Genomic DNA, 18,861 nt, shown 5'->3' with positions numbered 1-18,861 from the left:
CGCTTACGTCCGGCCCTCCTGTGAGCTGTGGTGCTCTCGGCCTGGCTGTTCCTGGGGTCTTCCAGCCGCTTCTGGGCGAGATGAGGAATCTTGTTACGCTCACGGTGATGTATTTCCTTTTGAATTCTTTACTTCTTCTGTGATTTATGTTCATATTATTTTTATGAGTTATTTCTATGTACATCTAAACTTTGAATAAATAGCTGTATAAGAACTCATTATCTTATAAGAATGCGTGGCTGTGAGTTATTGCGTCTGTCTACGTTCCAAAGTATTTGCTCTGTAATTGCATTGGTGATTTATGTTTGTTCCGTGCACTTTGGGGAGAGCAATACAGAAGGGGGGCACAAGGGAACATCACGGGGGACCGACGGGTGGGGATGGCCTGTGGGGACAGAGGGAGTAAACACATGTTGGTGCATGCTTAACTGCTGCCTGAGCAGGGGTTCAGGCAGTGGATCCTCCTGGTCCAAACAGAAATTACCCTTTTCTTTGACTGCCCTTCGCTTCGGACGCTTCCGACTCCCAGGCGAGAGACGCTCTTGATCTAAGAGCAGGAAGGAAGAGGCATGGCTAAGAAGGTGGGTGGTGCTTAGGCCAGGGGACTAAGATCCACTTGCACCTGCTCCCCATCTGCAAAGGAAAAGAGGCTGGAGGGCTCTTTAAGTAAGGTAAAAGAGCGGCAACCAGGAAGGCAACCATTAGCAATTGAATGTTCAGGAAAGACAATGCAAATAGATTTTTATCCTAACTACTGGGTGCCGATTGCTGCTCTAGGAATATATTATTCCTCCGAAAGTGCACAACATTATGCAACCATTGAATTATTTTTGTCTTTGAAGCTAACAGAGTATGAGATGGAGGGTATTGTGCAAGAACTTCGCGTGATGGGTGGAATGGGATGTGCTAGAGGTGTCAAAAATGATGGGCCAGCGTGGCAGAGATTGGTATCAAAATTTTGTGATCCAGGTTCTTAAAAATGGTATGATGGTCCCGACACTGTTTTTGTAATACTTTCTTACACTGCCCCTCTTCCGAATTCCCTGTGCAGTTCAAGGGATCTGTGTGATCACTGTGCACTTATTATTGCGCATCCCAATATGTTGATTTATTGTTTGTTGTTTTACCCCATTTCACTGCATATATATGCGGGGGGGGGGGGGCAGAAGACACCCTGCAGCTCCCCAACGTCGCCCACATTTATGATTAACTTAACCCATGGCCCCAAATATGTATGCGGTGAAATGGGGCTTAAATAAATTCGACATTTCGTGATGCGCAGTAATGGGGTAATATGCAGTGGCAAGGAAGCAGGCGTAACACTCAACCCAATTCAGTGCGATTGGGCAAAAATAGACTCATCATATTGAAATGTAACTGACGTGCTAGGGTCAAACGTGTAGAGGGCAAGGACAGTGCTCCTAAGCTCCCAGGTCTTGCACTGCAGCTGCACATGCTGTGGCAGGGAGGTTTGCACTGCCTCCACCGGTGCTATTGTTACTATTCTGCGAGGATGAAGCTTGCACTGCCACGGACTGACTATGGTCATTCAGGGGAAGGGAAGCATACTACCTGTGCTGTGCTGTACTTGTTACCTGGGTGTGAAGCCTTCACTGCTGCAGTTGATGTCCCTGTTCTGTGGAAATACTCCTGCACTGTACCAGTTTTATGACGAACAAGTATAATGCTACTGGCTGTACTGCACCAGTGCCTTCAGGAAGAAGCTTGCACTAATTCTACATGCACTACACATTTTATAGGAGGGAACCTTGCTCTGATGCGGATTGTGCTATGGAAATGCAGCTTGCACTGCTGCCGATCTTGCCGTGCCCTTGTTCTGTGCGAGGGAACCCGTCCCTGCAGTTGCCTACGCTGAACCACTTGTGCAAGGGAAGCATACACTGCTGTGATGTGCGTTACAGATGTTATGTGGCAAGAAGACTAAGAAAACTGCTCCCTGTGACATATCTGTCTTTGGGAGTGCACACTGCATCGCCATTGCCAGTGCTTTACCGGTTCTATGGAAGGAATCCTGGCCCTGCTGTTTCTTGTGCTGGACCTATTCTTTTGGTGAGATGCGCCTATAAATGCTGCCTGTACTGTACCCATTGACTGAGTGTGAGGGAAGCTTGCGCTTCTGCAGCCTCTGCTATGTCAAACATGGCAAGGCAGTATTCTGGGGCCAATGTAGAAACTGTACATTGAATGCATGCTTAACTAGGCAATGTAGTAAGCAGGTATGTGGGGGCGAGTTTGGGTATATTAATCCATACCCAGCATGCAAGTCTCTGCATGCGAGTAAGGGGTTGTAGTCATGGACAAGAGGTTATAGCTATGCATAAGTAGTACACTTGCATGCAAGGTTGCAGTTGGGAAGTTGAACCTAGGCATATGATGCCGGTTAGGACATGTAAGGATCTGGACATATGATGGCTAAGCCTGGTTTATAGTGCAGAGCGATGGAAAGACAGGCTTAATCTCGGCCAATGAAGGTGCCCTTGGCACACACTAGTGGGCACGTGCTTTTGTGTCAAGCATGTTATGGCTGCTATGTAGGCAGTACATCAAGAATTAATCTGGGAATATGCAAACGGATATTTCCCATCTGTGAAAGGTACAGTGAGCAAAAAGCAGATGACTGCGAACTCTCAATGTGGTGAACAACCACTGAACAGGTTATCATGCCTTGTTGTTCAGAGAGAGGAGCGCCTGCTACCTTGGTTGAATCCATTTTATATTAATTAGTGCTCCAACCACAAGGTGTCGGGCACAAAGATGCATCATATTCTCCGTATTATGCATTTTATTATAGTCGCACACTGTCATATTCATACTACAAAATCCCACAGTCTGTCTAGGCATAGATCACAAAAAAACACTTTCATAACGGATCGTTAGACCTCAAATAAATGTAACACGGATTGGTATATCGCATATAAATGTAAAGGCAAATGTGACATGTTAAAACAACTTTCAGGAAATGCGTAAGACTGTATATGTCGACTGAATTTAAGACATTTCAAAAAGTAAATTGCTCAAAGACTGCAATTAAGAAAAGTGCACTAATGCGAACGCAGAATATTTGTGCAAATCAAATTTACAGATCGTCATAGGGGGAACAAATGCTTTTTACAGTCCAAGAAATTGTGGGAATCCTCCAGCGCGAGACGTCTACTCTGTCAGGACTTGCACGCTTCAAAAGGAAAAGCACAAGTCAAGTGCATGAAGTGGATTGCACATAGCAAGATACATGTGTGAGCCCCACACCTGCAATGAGAAAAAGGTTGCACATACTGCAAGTCAATGTTTACAGCAGAGACTAGCGGAAGGATGCAAATGACCTTTATTAGAGAATTGGTAAACCTCATTTAAAAAAGCCAGTAGGCTAGCTCAAATCCCATACCCTCAACTCCAAACTCTTTTTCCCTAAGAGGTTCTCGGTATAGAAAACAATAGAACATCACTCAATACCACAGAAAATATTTCTTTGATTTCAATGTGTAGGTCAATGTAACCGAATGTTTGAAATTTGCGAAAAACAAAGTCCCAAGAGAATGCCCATCCATCTTGGAAACACAGCTGTTCCCGTTCTGTGGGACAGGGAGCTCAGCCGGTATCCCTTTAGCAGAGAAGACCACTCTTTAATAGAGAACGCCACACCCTCCTGTCAATCAGGATGCAACATCCCTTATAACTAAGTGAGAGAGCCCTATCCTTAATGGCCATCTTACTGAAGGAAAGGCATGCTGATCGGTCAGAGGATCCATCTTCAATGACGGGGGTGTCCAAGATAAAGGCACAGTTAAACCGGATTATGAAAACGCTGCCCTTTCACACCATGACTTGGGAAGTCTCGCCCCAAAACTGGGTAGAGAAGTACTGACATTTCACAATTTTGTGCACCTCTTTTGCAATTTTAGCCACACTTTTATAGAAAACATCTATACACATCTAAATGTGGGAGGGAAAGTAAAGTGCACAGATGCTTAATGGTCTGTCACCACTCTGCCATGCAGTGGAACAACAACAACAAGAGCCTTGGGGTGAGTGGAGATGGGTCCTAAAAAAAGAGCATGATAAAAGCACCAGTGTAAAGGATGCAAACGTGTTCTGCCACGCTCATAGGGTCTTCTGGCAAAATAATTTATGAATTCACTGTAACGAAACAACTGCCAAATAATGGGTCATTCTGTGTGCGTGATTTTCTGGAGAGGGAGATTTTCCAAAGGTGAAATTTTGCTAAATGTATGCACCAGTGATTTTTGGAAGTATTAGGAGTCAAAAAGTGTGCAAGTTTAAAACTTAGCGCACACCCAACCGACTTTGGGATCTACGCTGTGCAGTTATTATCTGTAGTTCCCCCAATATTCCGAACAAGACCACGCTTGCCATGGAATAGCCAAAAAGAAGCCAATGCATTAGAAACAGCCATCCTTAGGAGTGTTCCTTTAATTTTTGGCGCTACAACGAGGGAGGAGAGCTGGCCGGGGGAGTTTGATGGAGCAACGAAGTGACCAGAATGCGAGATCCATGAGAACCATTTTTAATATCATGGGCAGCATCACATGCCGAGTGCATGAATGGCTTCTCAGCAGCCGCGCTCAACCTAGTATGCAGAGCTGCAAAAATACAACTTTATAACAGTAGAAGACAACCGGGTAATATTGACGGGTTACTGCAGTGTACCAGAAAAAGTTTTCTGTTACCAGTACTCGAACCAATATTTTCCATAATCTGCTCTCGATACGTTCTTCGGAAACCTGATTCGGTCAACCAAGAATGGACACCAATGAATACAGGGAAAACAGACAATGCACATTCTCCAGTAAATATCATTCCAAGCAAAGGTTTGCATTTTTAGAAAAATGAACTAACATTAAAATTATATAACTTCAGGGATACCTTACTGACAGGTTATGGGATGTGCTATGATTTTTTGTTGCATTGCCGTACATTTAATTTCGTACACCACATTGCTTTCCAATGATCTGGTCTCAACAGAGGAGAGCAGCCATAAAGGGCAAATCATTACTTGCCAGTCTACTTCCAGGGTAAAATATGATGTTTGGAAAGAGGCAGGAAGCGAATCCACTCTCTAGTATCCCAGCAGAGACCTTGATGCATGAGGTGGTCCACTGTGGATGGCCTCCCCTCACAAGCAACCCTGCTCTACACTCAGGTAGCTGGCAAACATGGGCTGTTAGGGGGATCCCAGGGAAATGTGTACTATTGATAGCACTGTATCTGCAGATAGGCCAGAGCGGGCCCTTTTCAAAACTAAATCTAGTCTGTAGATTATGGGTCACTTGCTCCATCTTTTCACAGCCCTATTTCTTTATTCTCTTGAGTCTGTGACCCTTGGGCCAAAGGGTATAGCAAGGCTGGGTTAAGGGCCAGAAAAGCGTTTCATGTGAAAAGAAAAGAACGCAAGCAGATGACACGTTTTTGCAATACAATAACTCTTGCTAAATGTTATTTTGTATTAAATGGGCTCACAAGTTAAACAGCTTGAAGGTACTGTAACCAGTGCGTAGCCTGGTGAACATTACAGCTGACCGGTTACATGCAACTTGTCCTGGAACCAGTTGATTGCACAAGTGTATTTTGACATCTACTGATCTGCTTAACAGAAAATTCCAATTGATTTTAGTTTTTTTTTTTCTTAAATGGTGATTCTGGACTAATTGTATCTATTGATTTTAGTTAGTCATTTTATTTGACCAGTACAATTGCTCTTATTTTCTCTCCAGGACACCTCTAGCCCAATGCTCAAAATCCATCTGTTGGGGGTGCACTGGGTAGAAACCATCTTTAAACTGGTCAGCTACAATTTCCACCGGGGCACTTAATATTTCTGCACTGTTCACGCAATGTATTGCCTTTTAGTACAGCAGTACAATGCCGCACAACTTCAGCAACATAAAGAGCTAGAAACACGTTCTAATACAACAATGTCACTAGTGCGGCATAATTAGTTAAGCTGAAAATGGAGACAAAGCATGTTTAGAGGTCCGGACACAGAACAGTTACAGTACCTGAGGTTTAGTGCATTCCTGTGAGCCAAAATGAAATGAATGCCATAGAGGAGGAAAGGAAAAAAATGAACATCATCAGACATGCCAATCAAGTGAGAAATCAACATGTCAACATGAAGATCTAGTCAAAACATCAGTGGATGCAGACTATCCAACCGCCCCACCCCCCACCACCCCGCATCTCCCGTGTGGGCCGCTCCCTTAGTGGCTGGTTTGAAAAACCTTTGCTTGCATTTGTTAGATTAGTAATGAACTAAGACTACCGTACAGCTTGTACATAACATTTCTTCTGGTTATGAACATACATTTCTTTCAATATAACAAAACATACTTTCTTTGCAAGGAAAACCTATGTTTGCTGTAATGGTCAGCACCCATTTCTTATCTGGAATTGTTTTTCGATGTACTTACCTCCATTTTAAAAATACAAGGCTCACTTTTTAAATCCTAGGGGAAAAAAACCTCTTTGTTTGGGTTTACTTGCATTGAGAATAATTGCATAAGCATCCAGTGTAGTTGTCCCTCTATGAATAACACACCATTTCCAGTTTAGACAATGCCCTACATTAGAGTGCTAGCCCTCGCTCACTGTCACCATTCCACTGACCGAGACGGCTATCGGACTGCAAACGTTCTGCAACTATTGGATTTGCATGTATGCGGACCAGTGGCACTCATAAGGCCCAGCAGTGAGCACGCCGTGCTGGTTCACCCTCGGGTTATGACTATGCAGTTGCCCCTTAAAAGAACTTGCAGCCTAATCCAAGAAGAGCAAACTGCGAGATTGCTGTTAATATGAAGAATACATCCAGGCTAAACGTCCAGGAGTTATATACTGCAGTGACTAACAAGTCATACTCCTGCTTCTTTACATTTTTAACATCGAGCAACAGATTGTCAAGCATTAAAGAGTGAGACAGGGAAATGGCAGGCTACTACAAGGCAACATTTTGCAATTAATTTCTTAGTCCTACATAACATGTGCTCTGCATCTGGAATCTAGTGGCTTATGCTACATACTGATTAGCAAGAGAGGTCTCTTTAGGCAGACAAAGGTACAGTCCAAGCTTGAGTTAAATGGCCCCGGTCCCTTTGAAATATTGTGGATGTCATAGCATGTGGAATTGCAAGAAAACATCCGGACAAGGTCATCCGCTGCAAGGGCCCCACCAACATTTGGGAAGAGTCTACGACACCGACTGCATTAGCGAGTCAAACTATTGTGAATCTCAGGTCAGTTTGCATCCACACTGAAAAGATGCTATGGCCCAACTAGAAGAAGGGAAGCCCAGGCAAGTGGTGACTATTGTAATTTGGAGATGTGGAAATGACCCTTTGGACTAAGGAATGATGAGTAATTTCTAACAGGTTGTCTCTATGAAACCATGCAGAGCTGTTGAGTCACAACAAGTCTCGAAGTTCACAGAGATGTAGGATAGATGTACTCTTTACTAGCAAAAAAAACAGGATTGCATCCTACTATGGACAGGATTCTATAGCTTTGGAGAATGTGAATCCGGGCATCAAACAGACTTGAACTGCTCTATTAGACAACTCCTATGACATATTTATGAAAGCCTTTAAAAACCACTATACAGGAGAAAAATATTGCACTGGACAAGTAAAAGAAAAGACGTCAAATCCACAAAAATGTAATTCTTAAACTCTGCTTAGCCTTACCTTCTATGCAAACACCTTGCAGTCAAATAATTCCGACGCTACAGGATCGATGACTTGGAAAAGGAACCCTTTGATAAGGTCAAAGTCAAAAACAGCTGACTGACGCTTTGTATGCAGTTGTAACATTTAGAAATACATTTTCTTTCTGAATATCTTAATGAAGAAAAGTTGTGCTACCCTGCGATCTGAATGACACCTGGCCTAGTAGGATTGTTGTTCGTCTTCCCTCTGTTCCAGCCTCCTTTGCCTCATCGCGCCTTGAAACACTGTGTACAGGCACGTTATAAATGCCTTATCATATCATATATCATTTCTAAATGATGTGCAGATTAATATAAATACCAAAGACCATCATTCTAAGGGCCCTCACCAACCACAAAGATGTAACTGGTGTGTGGGCATGGGCAGGTGAAATGGTCTGCTTAATTAAGCCATTTCTCTCTGTGACAAACCAAATCCATATATACCAGTTTCTTTGGTTGTGCTTACACCCCTTGAGCCAATCCTTTCATTCCTCTTGTCATAACGCCTTCATGTTGTCAAAAAAATAGAGGTTCTGTTTCAATTTATGAAGGTAATATTTTATTTTTTGTTTTGGTTTTAGCCCTTGTTGGATGACACGTGTTTCGGCATTAGAACTCTTGCCTTTCTCAAATCCGGGCTATTCACAACAGAGAAAAAAAATCATACAAACAAAACATGTGTCTTAGGTTACTGTCCTTACTATTCAAAAACATACAAGATAACGCAATCCATTCTGTGTGCATCTGTTCAAAAACAAAAGAAAAAGCAATATATTCTGTGTGCATCCTTTGTTATTATCAAACAAAATAAAATCAAATAAGAAAAAAAAGGAGGAAAAAAACCTGACCTGATATGATTACTCATGGGGTGTCTATGACATACAGTAAGAGCGGGGGGGTGGGGGGGGTCGTTGTTAGGGGGGAGGTGTGGGCATGGGTTTAGACCTTTTCTGTCTGGTTTGTGTTAAATTAACTGAAAAGACTTAGTTATTGCCTGAATTTAAAACTTACCAAGTATTGTCGTAGTTCAAGGTGAGTGGCTTCATTGTGCTATACTTGTATTCATGGGCTCAATCCCTCCTATTCAAAAGATAAACATAACGTACGGTGTATTTACATTCATCCTCTTTTGGGTGAGAACTATTCTTCTATCATTTCCTGCTTAATTTATAAGAGCCAATAATGTGTGTTATTTATATGTCACGCTTGTTTGTTTTGAAAGCATTTTCTCGCCATATTGTAATTGTTACTACCATGCTATTCCTTGTCAAAAACTATATAAACAAGTCCCTTGGGGTTTAATTTTTGCTACGCGGTATGAACTGCACGCATTACTGTGTGGTCCTGTTTGGGCGGGATAATTCGTTAAAGACCATTGACTTGGGTGGGTTTCCAGCAGACTAAGGGCTTACCTCAAAAGTGTGCGATTCCTGCTTCACGCGTCGGCTGTGTGGATCGTCACCCTGGCGTTTCGTTTACACTATTAATCATACGGCAGCTTGAAATTAAGTCTTTCCTTACTTACCATTGTGGGTGTGGTGGCAGCCATGTTTTGGGCTCAGTATGGTCATATTGTTAATGTTTATGATCGGTTCGGTCCCATTCTACTCTCATGGGTGTGACTGATATTAAGTTTTAAGTGTCTATGTATCAAACGCAAAACCATAGAGGCTTAATCATGAAATTTATATTTTAAATTTGTGTTTCTAATTTCACACGTGTATGTGGAGCGCTGGTACGCTCCATGTTAGGTGCACTGTTCTTTCAGTATATCAAGACCGTGTTTGGCTAAGCATACATTGCAATGTGTTGTGGTTTTAGTAGTTCGGGCTCAGAATGGTTTCCTGTATTCATAGGCTTGGCTTGGTAATTGGGTTGGGGTAAAATTAATGAGTGGGATGTTGTTTGCTTATTGATTTTCAAATAATTGTTTTGAGGTGTTTACATTTTTTTTTGGGTTTTCAAATGGTCGGTGGGGGCAGGAAATAGTACGGCTGCTAAATTCCTGATGTATTGCCCTACTAACCGAGGGAGGTTATTAATACAACACCTATCTCGCATTTTCTAGGTATTCTTGCTGTTTCCATTGCTAGCATACTCTTTTTACACATTTCAAACACAACCTACCATTCAAGTTTCTAATTACATATTCTCCTTGCAATATCTCATGGTTGTTGTGACTGGTTTTCTCACACCTGTCATATCAAAAAAGGCATATTATATTTATTATGAGGCTATTCTTGTGACAAATGAATCTGGTTTTTGCACATGTTCACAGAAAGTGTACCATTTTATTGTCAGAATTCAGACCAAGTTCTACAGTTTTAAAATAACAGATACGTTTGGCTTCTTGCTGTCGTAGTCGTAACTCCTGGTTCCCTCCTCGTCTCCCCATTTGGATCTTCTTCAGTCCAACAAACTTGATTTCTCTGTTGTCTTGTAATTGGTGGTACTTTTGCCAATGGTTCGATAGTGGTAGGTTTTTATCTTGACTTCCAATTGCAGACATGTGTTCTCTAATTCGTACCCTCAATTCATGAATTGTGCTCCCAATATATGGGATACATTACTCACCGTAATCGTATTTCTGATGCTTGTATCTGCTTAGATTCACATGCTGTGCATAGGCCGACATCTAGTGGAAGCTGCGGAGTATTACAGTTTGTTTTTCGAAAGTCGAAAATGGGCGTCGACACAGGCGTGCCAGTAATACTATCCCTAGTGTGACGTCCACTGTACCCAAGATCCCTCACGCGTGTAGGATCCTCAGATTGTATTTTTTCTGACATGAGGAAGCATGAGGAGTAGCGTGAGTACAGATAATCCAAGCAGATAGACAGAAAGGTAAGACTACAAGTAATCATGCGCCTTCTCTCGGAGGGGAGGAAGGGTGGGTCGCATGTGAATCTAAGCAGATACAAGCATCAGAAATACGATTACGGTGAGTAATGTATCCCTTCTGAGGCTTGTGGAATCTGCTTAGATCACATGCTGTGCATAGATTAGCGAGCAGTACCAGAAGAAGGAGGTGGGATGTGAGAAGGGTCATGAGCAAACAGGTGTCTTAGAACCGCTTGTCCCACTTGTGTATCTGTCTTGGAATGAGTGTCAATGCAGTAATGCTGAGTAAAAGTGTGAATAGAGCTCCAAGTAGCTGCTTTGCAAATGGTGTCGAGGGGAACATTTGCAATGAAAGCCAGAGTGGCACCAATGCCTCTAGTAGAGTGGGCCCTTGGCGTAAAAGGCAGAGTCTTTTCAGAAAGAGAGTAACACAGCTGTATACAGTTGATAATCCACTTCGAGATAGCGCCCTTAGAGACGCGATCCCCCTCTCTGCCTGTAGCTACGGAGACAAACAGTTGATCTGTTTTCCTTAGCGGTCTGGTTTTATTTACATAGTATAGGACCGCCCTACGCACATCTAGGGTGTGTAGTTTCACCTCAGCCGAGCTTTGCGGGTTTTGGAAGAAAGCCGGAAGCTCGATGGACTGGTTCACGTGGAACTTGGATATGAATTTAGGTGAGAACCTAGGGTGTGTGCGTAAAACCAGTTTGTCCTTGTGGATAGTAAAGAAAGGATCTTGCACTGACAGAGCCTGAATTTCACTGACCCTTCTTATGGAGGTAATGGCTACTAAGAAGGCCGTTTTATAAGTCAGGTGTTTGAGACTACTTTTATGCATGGGTTCGAATGGGGGTCCCATGAGCTTAGCTAGCACCACGTTGAGGTCCCATCCTGGCGGTGGGTTCGAAATAGGAGGGTGAAGTCTCTTTACTCCTTCCATGAAGGCTTTAACCACTGGTACTTTCCACCACGAGACCTTGTTATGGGATGTGGTGTAAGCCGAGAGGGCTGCCAGGTGTACTTTCAGTGAGTTAAAAACCAACCCTGCATCCAGCAGGTGGAGCATGTATGTCACAATGTTGGAAGGAGTGCAATCAACCGGGTTGATTTGTTTATTCTGGCACCAGATAACGAATCTTTTCCACTTATCAAAGTAACAGTGCCTTGTATTTGGTTTCCTGGACTCCTTTAGAATGTCCATACACCTCTGTGGTAATTTGAGATGTCCAAACTCTATGACTTCAGGAGCCATGCTGCTAGGTTCATAGAGTTGGGTTCCTGATGCACTGTTTGACCCTGTTGCTGGGACAGTAGGTTGTACCAGGCTGGGAGTCTGATGGGCTCGCACACCGCCATCCTGCGTAGGTGTGGAAACCATGGTTGTCTCGCCCACATGGGAGCAACTAGGATGAGCGTCATCGATTCCTTGTTCATCTTGTACACCACCTTCCTGATGAGAGGAGTTGGTGGAAAAGCGTACGCAAACATCCCTGACCAGTTCATCCACAGGGCATTCCCTTGGGAGTCCGGCTGGGGGAACCTGGATGCAAATCCTGGGCATTGTTTGTTTTTGCTTGTGGCGAATAGGTCTATAGTGGGGAAACCCCACTGAGAGAAGAGATCTTCTACTACGTCTCTGTGAAGGACCCATTCGTGTTCTTCTGGGAGGGAGTCTCTGCTTAGAGCATCCGCTAGGGAATTGAGCTCCCCTGGAACATGTTGTGATGACAGGAAGATGTTCCGTCTGAGTGCCCATATCCATATTTTCTGGGCAAGCTTGGACAGATTTGGCGAACGAGTCCCCCCTTGCTTGTTCAGATAGAACATGGCTGTCGTGCTGTCTGTCCTGATCTGCACCGACAAGTTCAGTAGATGGGGCTCGAACGTCTTTAGCGCTCGGAATACTGCCAGAAGCTCTAGCAGATTGATGTGGTTCTTGGCTACTGAGTGAGACCAGAGACCCTGAGCTGTGTGGTGGAGATGGTGAGCTCCCCACCCAGTCAGGCATGCATCTGTAGTCACCACGGCTTGTACTTCGGGATCGTAAAAGGGTTTCCCCTTTGCGAGATTCTCTCTTGTCCACCAGTGTAGGCTCTGTACGAGTGTTGGCAAAACGACCACTAGATCGTCCCAAAGACCACTTGCCTGAGACCACTGTTTCGCCAACCATTCCTGCATGGGACGCATGCGCAGACGCGCGTGGGGGACCAGGTAAATGCATGACGCCATCATGCCCAGTAACCGCATAGCTTTGCGTACTGTTATCTGTTGACCTGACTGATAATGCGGAATTTGCAGAAGTATATTCCGAATTCTCTCTTCCGAAGGGAAGGTCAATCCTTTCTGAGTATCTAGGATAGCTCCTAGAAACTGTTTTGAGGTGCTTGGCACCAGACTTGACTTTTTCTCGTTGATAGAGAAGCCTAATTCGTGGAGGAGGTCGATAGTCCTCTGAATGTTTGACCTGCAAATTCCTGGGGTTTCCCCCGTTATGAGCCAGTCGTCCAGATAAGGGTACACCGGGATTGCCTCCCTGCGTAGGTGTGCAGCCGCCACCGCCAGTACCTTGGTGAATACCCTTGGTGCTGAAGCTATCCCGAAGGGCAGTACCTTGAATTGGTAGTGGCGACTGTCGACCTTGAAGCGCAAGTACTTTCTGTGCGCTGGGAGCATGGAAATATGAAAATAAGCATCTTTCATATCCAAGGTTGCCATGTAATCCCCCTTTTTTAGGAGGGGGATTACCTCTTGTAGCGTGGTCATACGGAATTTTTGGGGCTTGACATACTTGTTGGCAGGCCGTAAGTCCAATACTGGGCGCATTGTCAAATCTTTCTTTGGCACAAGGAAGTAAGTTGAATAGATACCCTTGTTTACCTGGTGTCCTGGGACGAGTTCTATCGCGTCCTTTTCTAGCAGAATGGCGATCTCCTCGAGAAGGATCCTTTGATGCTCTAGGGAGTGCACTCTTTGTCGTGGAGGATGGTTCCGGGGACGCTGCAGTAGTTCTATACAATATCCTGCGGATACTGTTGACAGCACCCATCTGTCTGAGGTGATCCCTTCCCAAGCCTGGGTGAAGGTGGAAATGCGTCCCCCTACTGGGGTTGCGTGACAAGGGACCCTGAACTGAGCGTCACTGTTTTGGTGGAGGCGTGCCACCTCCCTTGTTGGGGCTGCCTCTGCCTCTTCCACGACCTCTCTTGTTACCCCTGCCGTAACTCTGGGTAGACTGCTGGTTGTTATTCCATTGTGTACCCTGTCCCTGGGCATAGTTGCCTCTTTGTGAATTTTGGCCGCGTGGGCGACGAAAATTACTGTTCCCCCTCTGGTTAGGGGGTTTGTTGGTAAGCTGGCCAAGGGATTTGAGAGTCTCATATTCATCTTTGGCATTTTTAAGTGCGTCTTCGACCGCTTTCCCAAACAATAGGTCGGGTTCCACTGGCTTGTCTATTAAAGAAGCCTGGGTTTCTGTCTTGAATCCCGACTGCCGTAACCACGCATGTCTCTTGATAACAGTACCTTCTGCTATCAATCTCCCTGCGTTGTCAGCGGCGTCGAAAGTTGCTTTTAAAATGCAACCAGACACGGCTCTCCCCTCTGCCGAGATCCGAGCCAGCTGGCCCTTTAACGGTTCTGGAGCAGAGGCAATGAGCGCCGCGACTTCTTCCCATTGATGGCAATTGTAACTAGCCAACAGGGTGGTGGAATTCGCAATCCTTGCTTGGTAGGCGGACGTTGAGGCTACCTTCCTGCCAAACCCGTAAAGTTTTTTGCTCTCCTTGTCGGGAGGAGCTTCTGATGAAGATAAGGGCGTGCCAGCCCTTTTTCTAGTGTTGGTAACCACTAGGGAATCTGGTTTAAGATGTCCCCTTATATACAAAGGGTCAGACTGGGCTGCCCGGAAAATCTTTTCAATTCTGGGGTTGACAGCTCTGGTGAGGTTAGGATTCACCAGGGAAGGATCTATTCTTCGTTGGATGGATTTGAGGATAGGGATGGTCTGAGCGACCGGTCTCCTCTCTCCTACAAACTCCTCCGCGAAGTCCCTTTCCTCCTGTACACCGTGGGTGTCGATGTGGAAATGTTCCGCTGCTCGAGCGAGAACCTCGTTAAGGAGGGGCTGGTTATCAACTGGAGAGTCGGTAACTGGGGCTTCGCTTTGTACTGGGGAATCTATTCTGTAAATTTCCTGCTCATCTTCTCCCTCCTCCAGGTCCTCATCCTCTGCATAGTAATCTGTCCCGGTCTGTTCTTCCATAATTTCAAACTCCTGGTCCTCTACAGGGAAAACTTGTCCCTGGTAACTGGGGAGTGGAGTAGAATATGGAGTGGAGTAAGGCTGAACCTCGAAGGGTTCAGGTCTTTCGAACCGGGGCTTTTTACTTAGCGGGATAGGATCGGAGGAGCCTGAGGGTGTGGCCCCTTGAGGGTTATATGAAAGAAAATGTTCTGGGTTCTTATCATAAAAATCAGCCAAGGAAGACATCCTAGACATAACCCTGTCTATGTCTTCACTGGACCATTCCCTGGAACAGGGTATTACTTTAGTAGGTGCTGATTTATGGGACTTTTCAAGGGTAGACTTGTGTTTACTTGTCTGCCTAGGGTGAGAGGATGGCTTTACAGGAGTGGAAGGCTGTGCTTTCCGCTGTTTCCCCCCCTCCCCGTGCGTGGAAAAATGTTTTCCCTGTCCCTTGGAGGCCCCAGAGACTTTCGACGCCTGGCGCCGAGGGTCTGGAGAGGTATCTGTGTGCTTCGGGCGTGGTGCCTCACTGGTGTTAACCGCGGTCTCGGTATCTTGGAGCGCGGCCTGGGGGTGGAAGTCGTCTTCGTCTCCCGACGATCGAACTTCCGTTAATGTGTGTAGCGAGGCACTCTTGGCAAGAGTGGATGATTGCCTTGCGTCGTGAGGTGATCTCGATCGAGAGCGCCCAGAGGACACCGAGTCGGACCGTTCTTTTTGTGCCTCTTTCCGGGAAGTCGACGTCGTCGAGGTCCGGTTGGTCTTAGTGTGTTTAGTGTGTGTTAGGTGTGTAGCGCTTGCGTCGCCGGGGGTCTTCCCCATAGCCGCCCTGCCGGACGACCTTCCGAGGTCGGGGACCTGCGCTCGCCGGCTGTCTTTCGACGCCATAATGCCCTCGCCGTCCGAAAGTACGGCGTCGCTGCCATCGCTGAAGGCGCCCTCTGCTGCCATGGCCTCCTGCCTGGCGTGGTGGGCCCAACGCTTTGTCGAACGGTCCTTAAGTGTCTTAGGTTTAAACCTACTACACGCTCTGCAGTTCGCTTCGGGGTGATCCCTCGGCAAGCAGAGATTGCACGTGGCGTGCCTGTCGACCCAAGGGTATTTGCGATTGCACTTGGGGCAGAATTGAAAAGGGGTACCCTCCATACGCACCTTAAGGCAGCGGGCTGCTAAGTGTAGGAATATATAAAATGTAACTATATATCAAGAGTGAAGAGTATGTACCACCCCCCACTCTCCCTACTTGTAAGGGCCGAGGCCAGCGGCCTACTAGGCCCGGGCCGAGGCCAGCGGCCTTCCGAGGCCCAGATCCGTCGTTGCAGCAGTCGACGGTCGATGACTTCTCCAGCCGTCGTCGAGGTCGGGTCGACGTTGGGGTGGGGAAGGGAATGAATAAGAATTATAATTATAATAACAGCAAAAGTATGGCTAAGGCCAGGGAACTCCGCAAGATGCTTCCGACCAGTATGGCGGAAAAAAACAATCTGAGGATCCTACACGCGTGAGGGATCTTGGGTACAGTGGACGTCACACTAGGGATAGTATTACTGGCACGCCTGTGTCGACGCCCATTTTCGACTTTCGAAAAACAAACTGTAATACTCTGCAGCTTCCACTAGATGTCGGCCTATGCACAGCATGTGATCTAAGCAGATTCCACAAGCCTCAGAAATTAGGTTACAGGTGCATATGATGGCGTATATGACGAACTTGGAGCGACAATTAATTTGTTCTCTGATTGGTGTTTTACCTCCGTTTTTATCTTTGAATACATTCATATCTGGCATTGCATGTTGACACATTGAGCAGAAACCACACTTTCTGAATCCTGAAGATGATTATGTAGCTATGTGGTTCTCGTAGTTTCCTCTTTCTCAGGTAATAGTGATGGACTTTGGTTACTTCTGAGCGTTTTCGCTCTTTTATATACTATAGTAGGTCGGTCCTTGATGTATTCTCCGATATGAAGGAGATTGACAAGTATTGCGAGATCATCTCCTTGAAAAACTATCTAAAGAAAAAATCCCCAGAGGACTCCGTATTATAATCTTTCCGGACTTCAACAAAGATGAGGATAAAGATTTGGCAGATAACTGGGAATCAAACCTAAATCAATGCTCAAAACAAATGCTAGAAAGGCCGATAGAACACGCGGAACATGAACACAAAAGGACCATAGAACAAACTGAACTAATTAAAAAAGAAATTATGGAAGCAAAAGCACTCGATGTCACCAAAGAGGAAAACTTTCTAAAAATGTATGAAATTCTAAAAATATCGGGATGATATCAAATTGTGCAAATTAAGAGAATTTTATTGTGATGACAGAGACTACCAAGACGACAAGGTAAATACATTTCCGAAAAAATACAATAAATTTACCAAACCAGTATCAAGAGAACGTACTCCCAATAAGTCGTCAGCCAGCTCAGAAGCAGAAGAGGAATGGGACGTAAATACAAACTGAGCACAAGACAAAAACAAGAAAATGGGCAATGATTTCCTAAACCAAATTAGACGCTTCAAAAAAGGCAACAGAAACATACTGACCAAACAGGTCCGTTTTCAAGTGAACAAGCTACCGGACACATCCCAACCTACAGTCGGAACAGAGGGAGGAGGGGGTCAGTAGGGGGTGTAGCATTAATCTTTAAGGAGGACATCGCCATTAGGCCTATACCCCACCAAAGAGAAGGGAATGTAGACATCCTATCAGCTAAACTAGCCCTCTCACCAAAAAACACCATAAATATCCATCTCATCTACCGTCCACCTGGAGCCACTATGGACTTCCAGCATCAAGTCACCTACCTCTTAGAGAATAATATAAAAAAATCTACTAAAACATTAGTACTAGGCGACCTCAACTTAGGTTTCAACGACTAATGATAAAGCAGCCACGTCCCTCACCAAGGACCTAGTCGACCTTGGCTTCTCTCAGAGAGTCTCCTCTCCCACTCACGTAAAAGGCTGAATCTTAGATTGGGTCTTAGACCATAATTGTGACTCAGCAATAATTTCTAACACCTGCCTCCCATGGACAGACCTCAATTGTGTACAATTCACCCTCCAATCCACACCATGCGTCAAAACTACTATATCCGCACCCGCTACCTTAGCGAGAAGCGCAAAAAAACTCACGGATGAGAACATTAGTACCTGTCTTAACCTTCCTTGCCTAGCACCACCTTTCTCCTCAGACCCCAACGTATTAGCTGAGTTATTCAAAAATACACTCACTAGTGCTATCAACTCCGTTGCCCCATTAGAAAACAAAAAAGAGAAAAAAATCCTTCCACTCAAATTCCTGGTTCACAGAGGAGCTACAAAACATGTGCATCTCCAAACGCCAGGTGCTAAAAACTTGGCAGGCCGACCCCTACAACATCACCAGAGCTCATTTCCAATCCATTACCAAAAAATACAAAGAAGCCATATTCAAGGCTAAAATCGGAAGCCTACAACAATAGGATCGCTTCCGCTAATTCCCAGTCTAAGGAACTCTTTACTATCTTTAAAGAACTAACAGTACCTCCCATTTGCACTGACGAGATTGTTAAAGATCAAGCGTGGTGCTCTGGCATTCAATCTGCCATGCTAAAAAAAAATAGATCTTCTCCAACTCAAAATAGCTGACCACTACATATCCCTACCTAAACTGAGTCATCAGAAACGGAACCAGTCCAAACCTACCACAAATTGTCCCAATTTCTCATTTTCTGAAGTCTCTCAAACAGATATCATAGACATCCTCAAACCCTCACATTCCACCCAAAATCATCAAAGAATGCGCTGAGCAACTCGAGCCCCTCCTTACCGGTTTCATCAACGCATCATTCAAAACAGGCATAGTCCCAGACAGCCTCAAAGAGGCCTGGGTACACCCGCTCCTAAAAAAAACAATGTTAGACCCTGCTCAACCAAACAACTATCGTCCCATAACAACAGTCCTGTTTCTTCTGAAAATATTTGACAAGGCCGCTCACAGACAAATTCAATTATACCTCGAAACCAACTCTATCCTAGGAAAGA

The 18,861-nt window shown here is 45.0% G+C and overlaps 1 protein-coding gene across 10 annotated transcripts in view; it reads right to left on the bottom strand.

The window, feature by feature from the left end:
• Window positions 1-18,861, bottom strand: part of RAPGEF2 (Rap guanine nucleotide exchange factor 2) — a 1,671,940-nt gene that overhangs the window by 604,791 nt on the left and 1,048,288 nt on the right. For 8 of the 10 annotated variants that reach the window (XM_069631345.1, XM_069631346.1, XM_069631352.1 and 5 more), the window contains one exon: window positions 6,036-6,053. The exons of the other annotated variants lie outside the window; for them this stretch is intronic. In XM_069631345.1, coding sequence (XP_069487446.1) covers window positions 6,036-6,053 — 18 coding nt within the window. The remainder of the gene's footprint in view (window positions 1-6,035; window positions 6,054-18,861) is intronic. 10 annotated transcript variants of the gene reach the window in all.

The sequence above is a fragment of the Ambystoma mexicanum genome, chromosome 6q, assembly GCF_040938575.1.
Source record: "Ambystoma mexicanum isolate Mex_15411 chromosome 6q, UKY_AmexF1_1, whole genome shotgun sequence".
NCBI classification, from domain to species: domain Eukaryota; kingdom Metazoa; phylum Chordata; class Amphibia; order Caudata; family Ambystomatidae; genus Ambystoma; species Ambystoma mexicanum.
The sequence above is the reverse complement of the archived record's forward strand: the minus strand, read 5'-3'. Positions and strand labels throughout refer to the sequence as shown.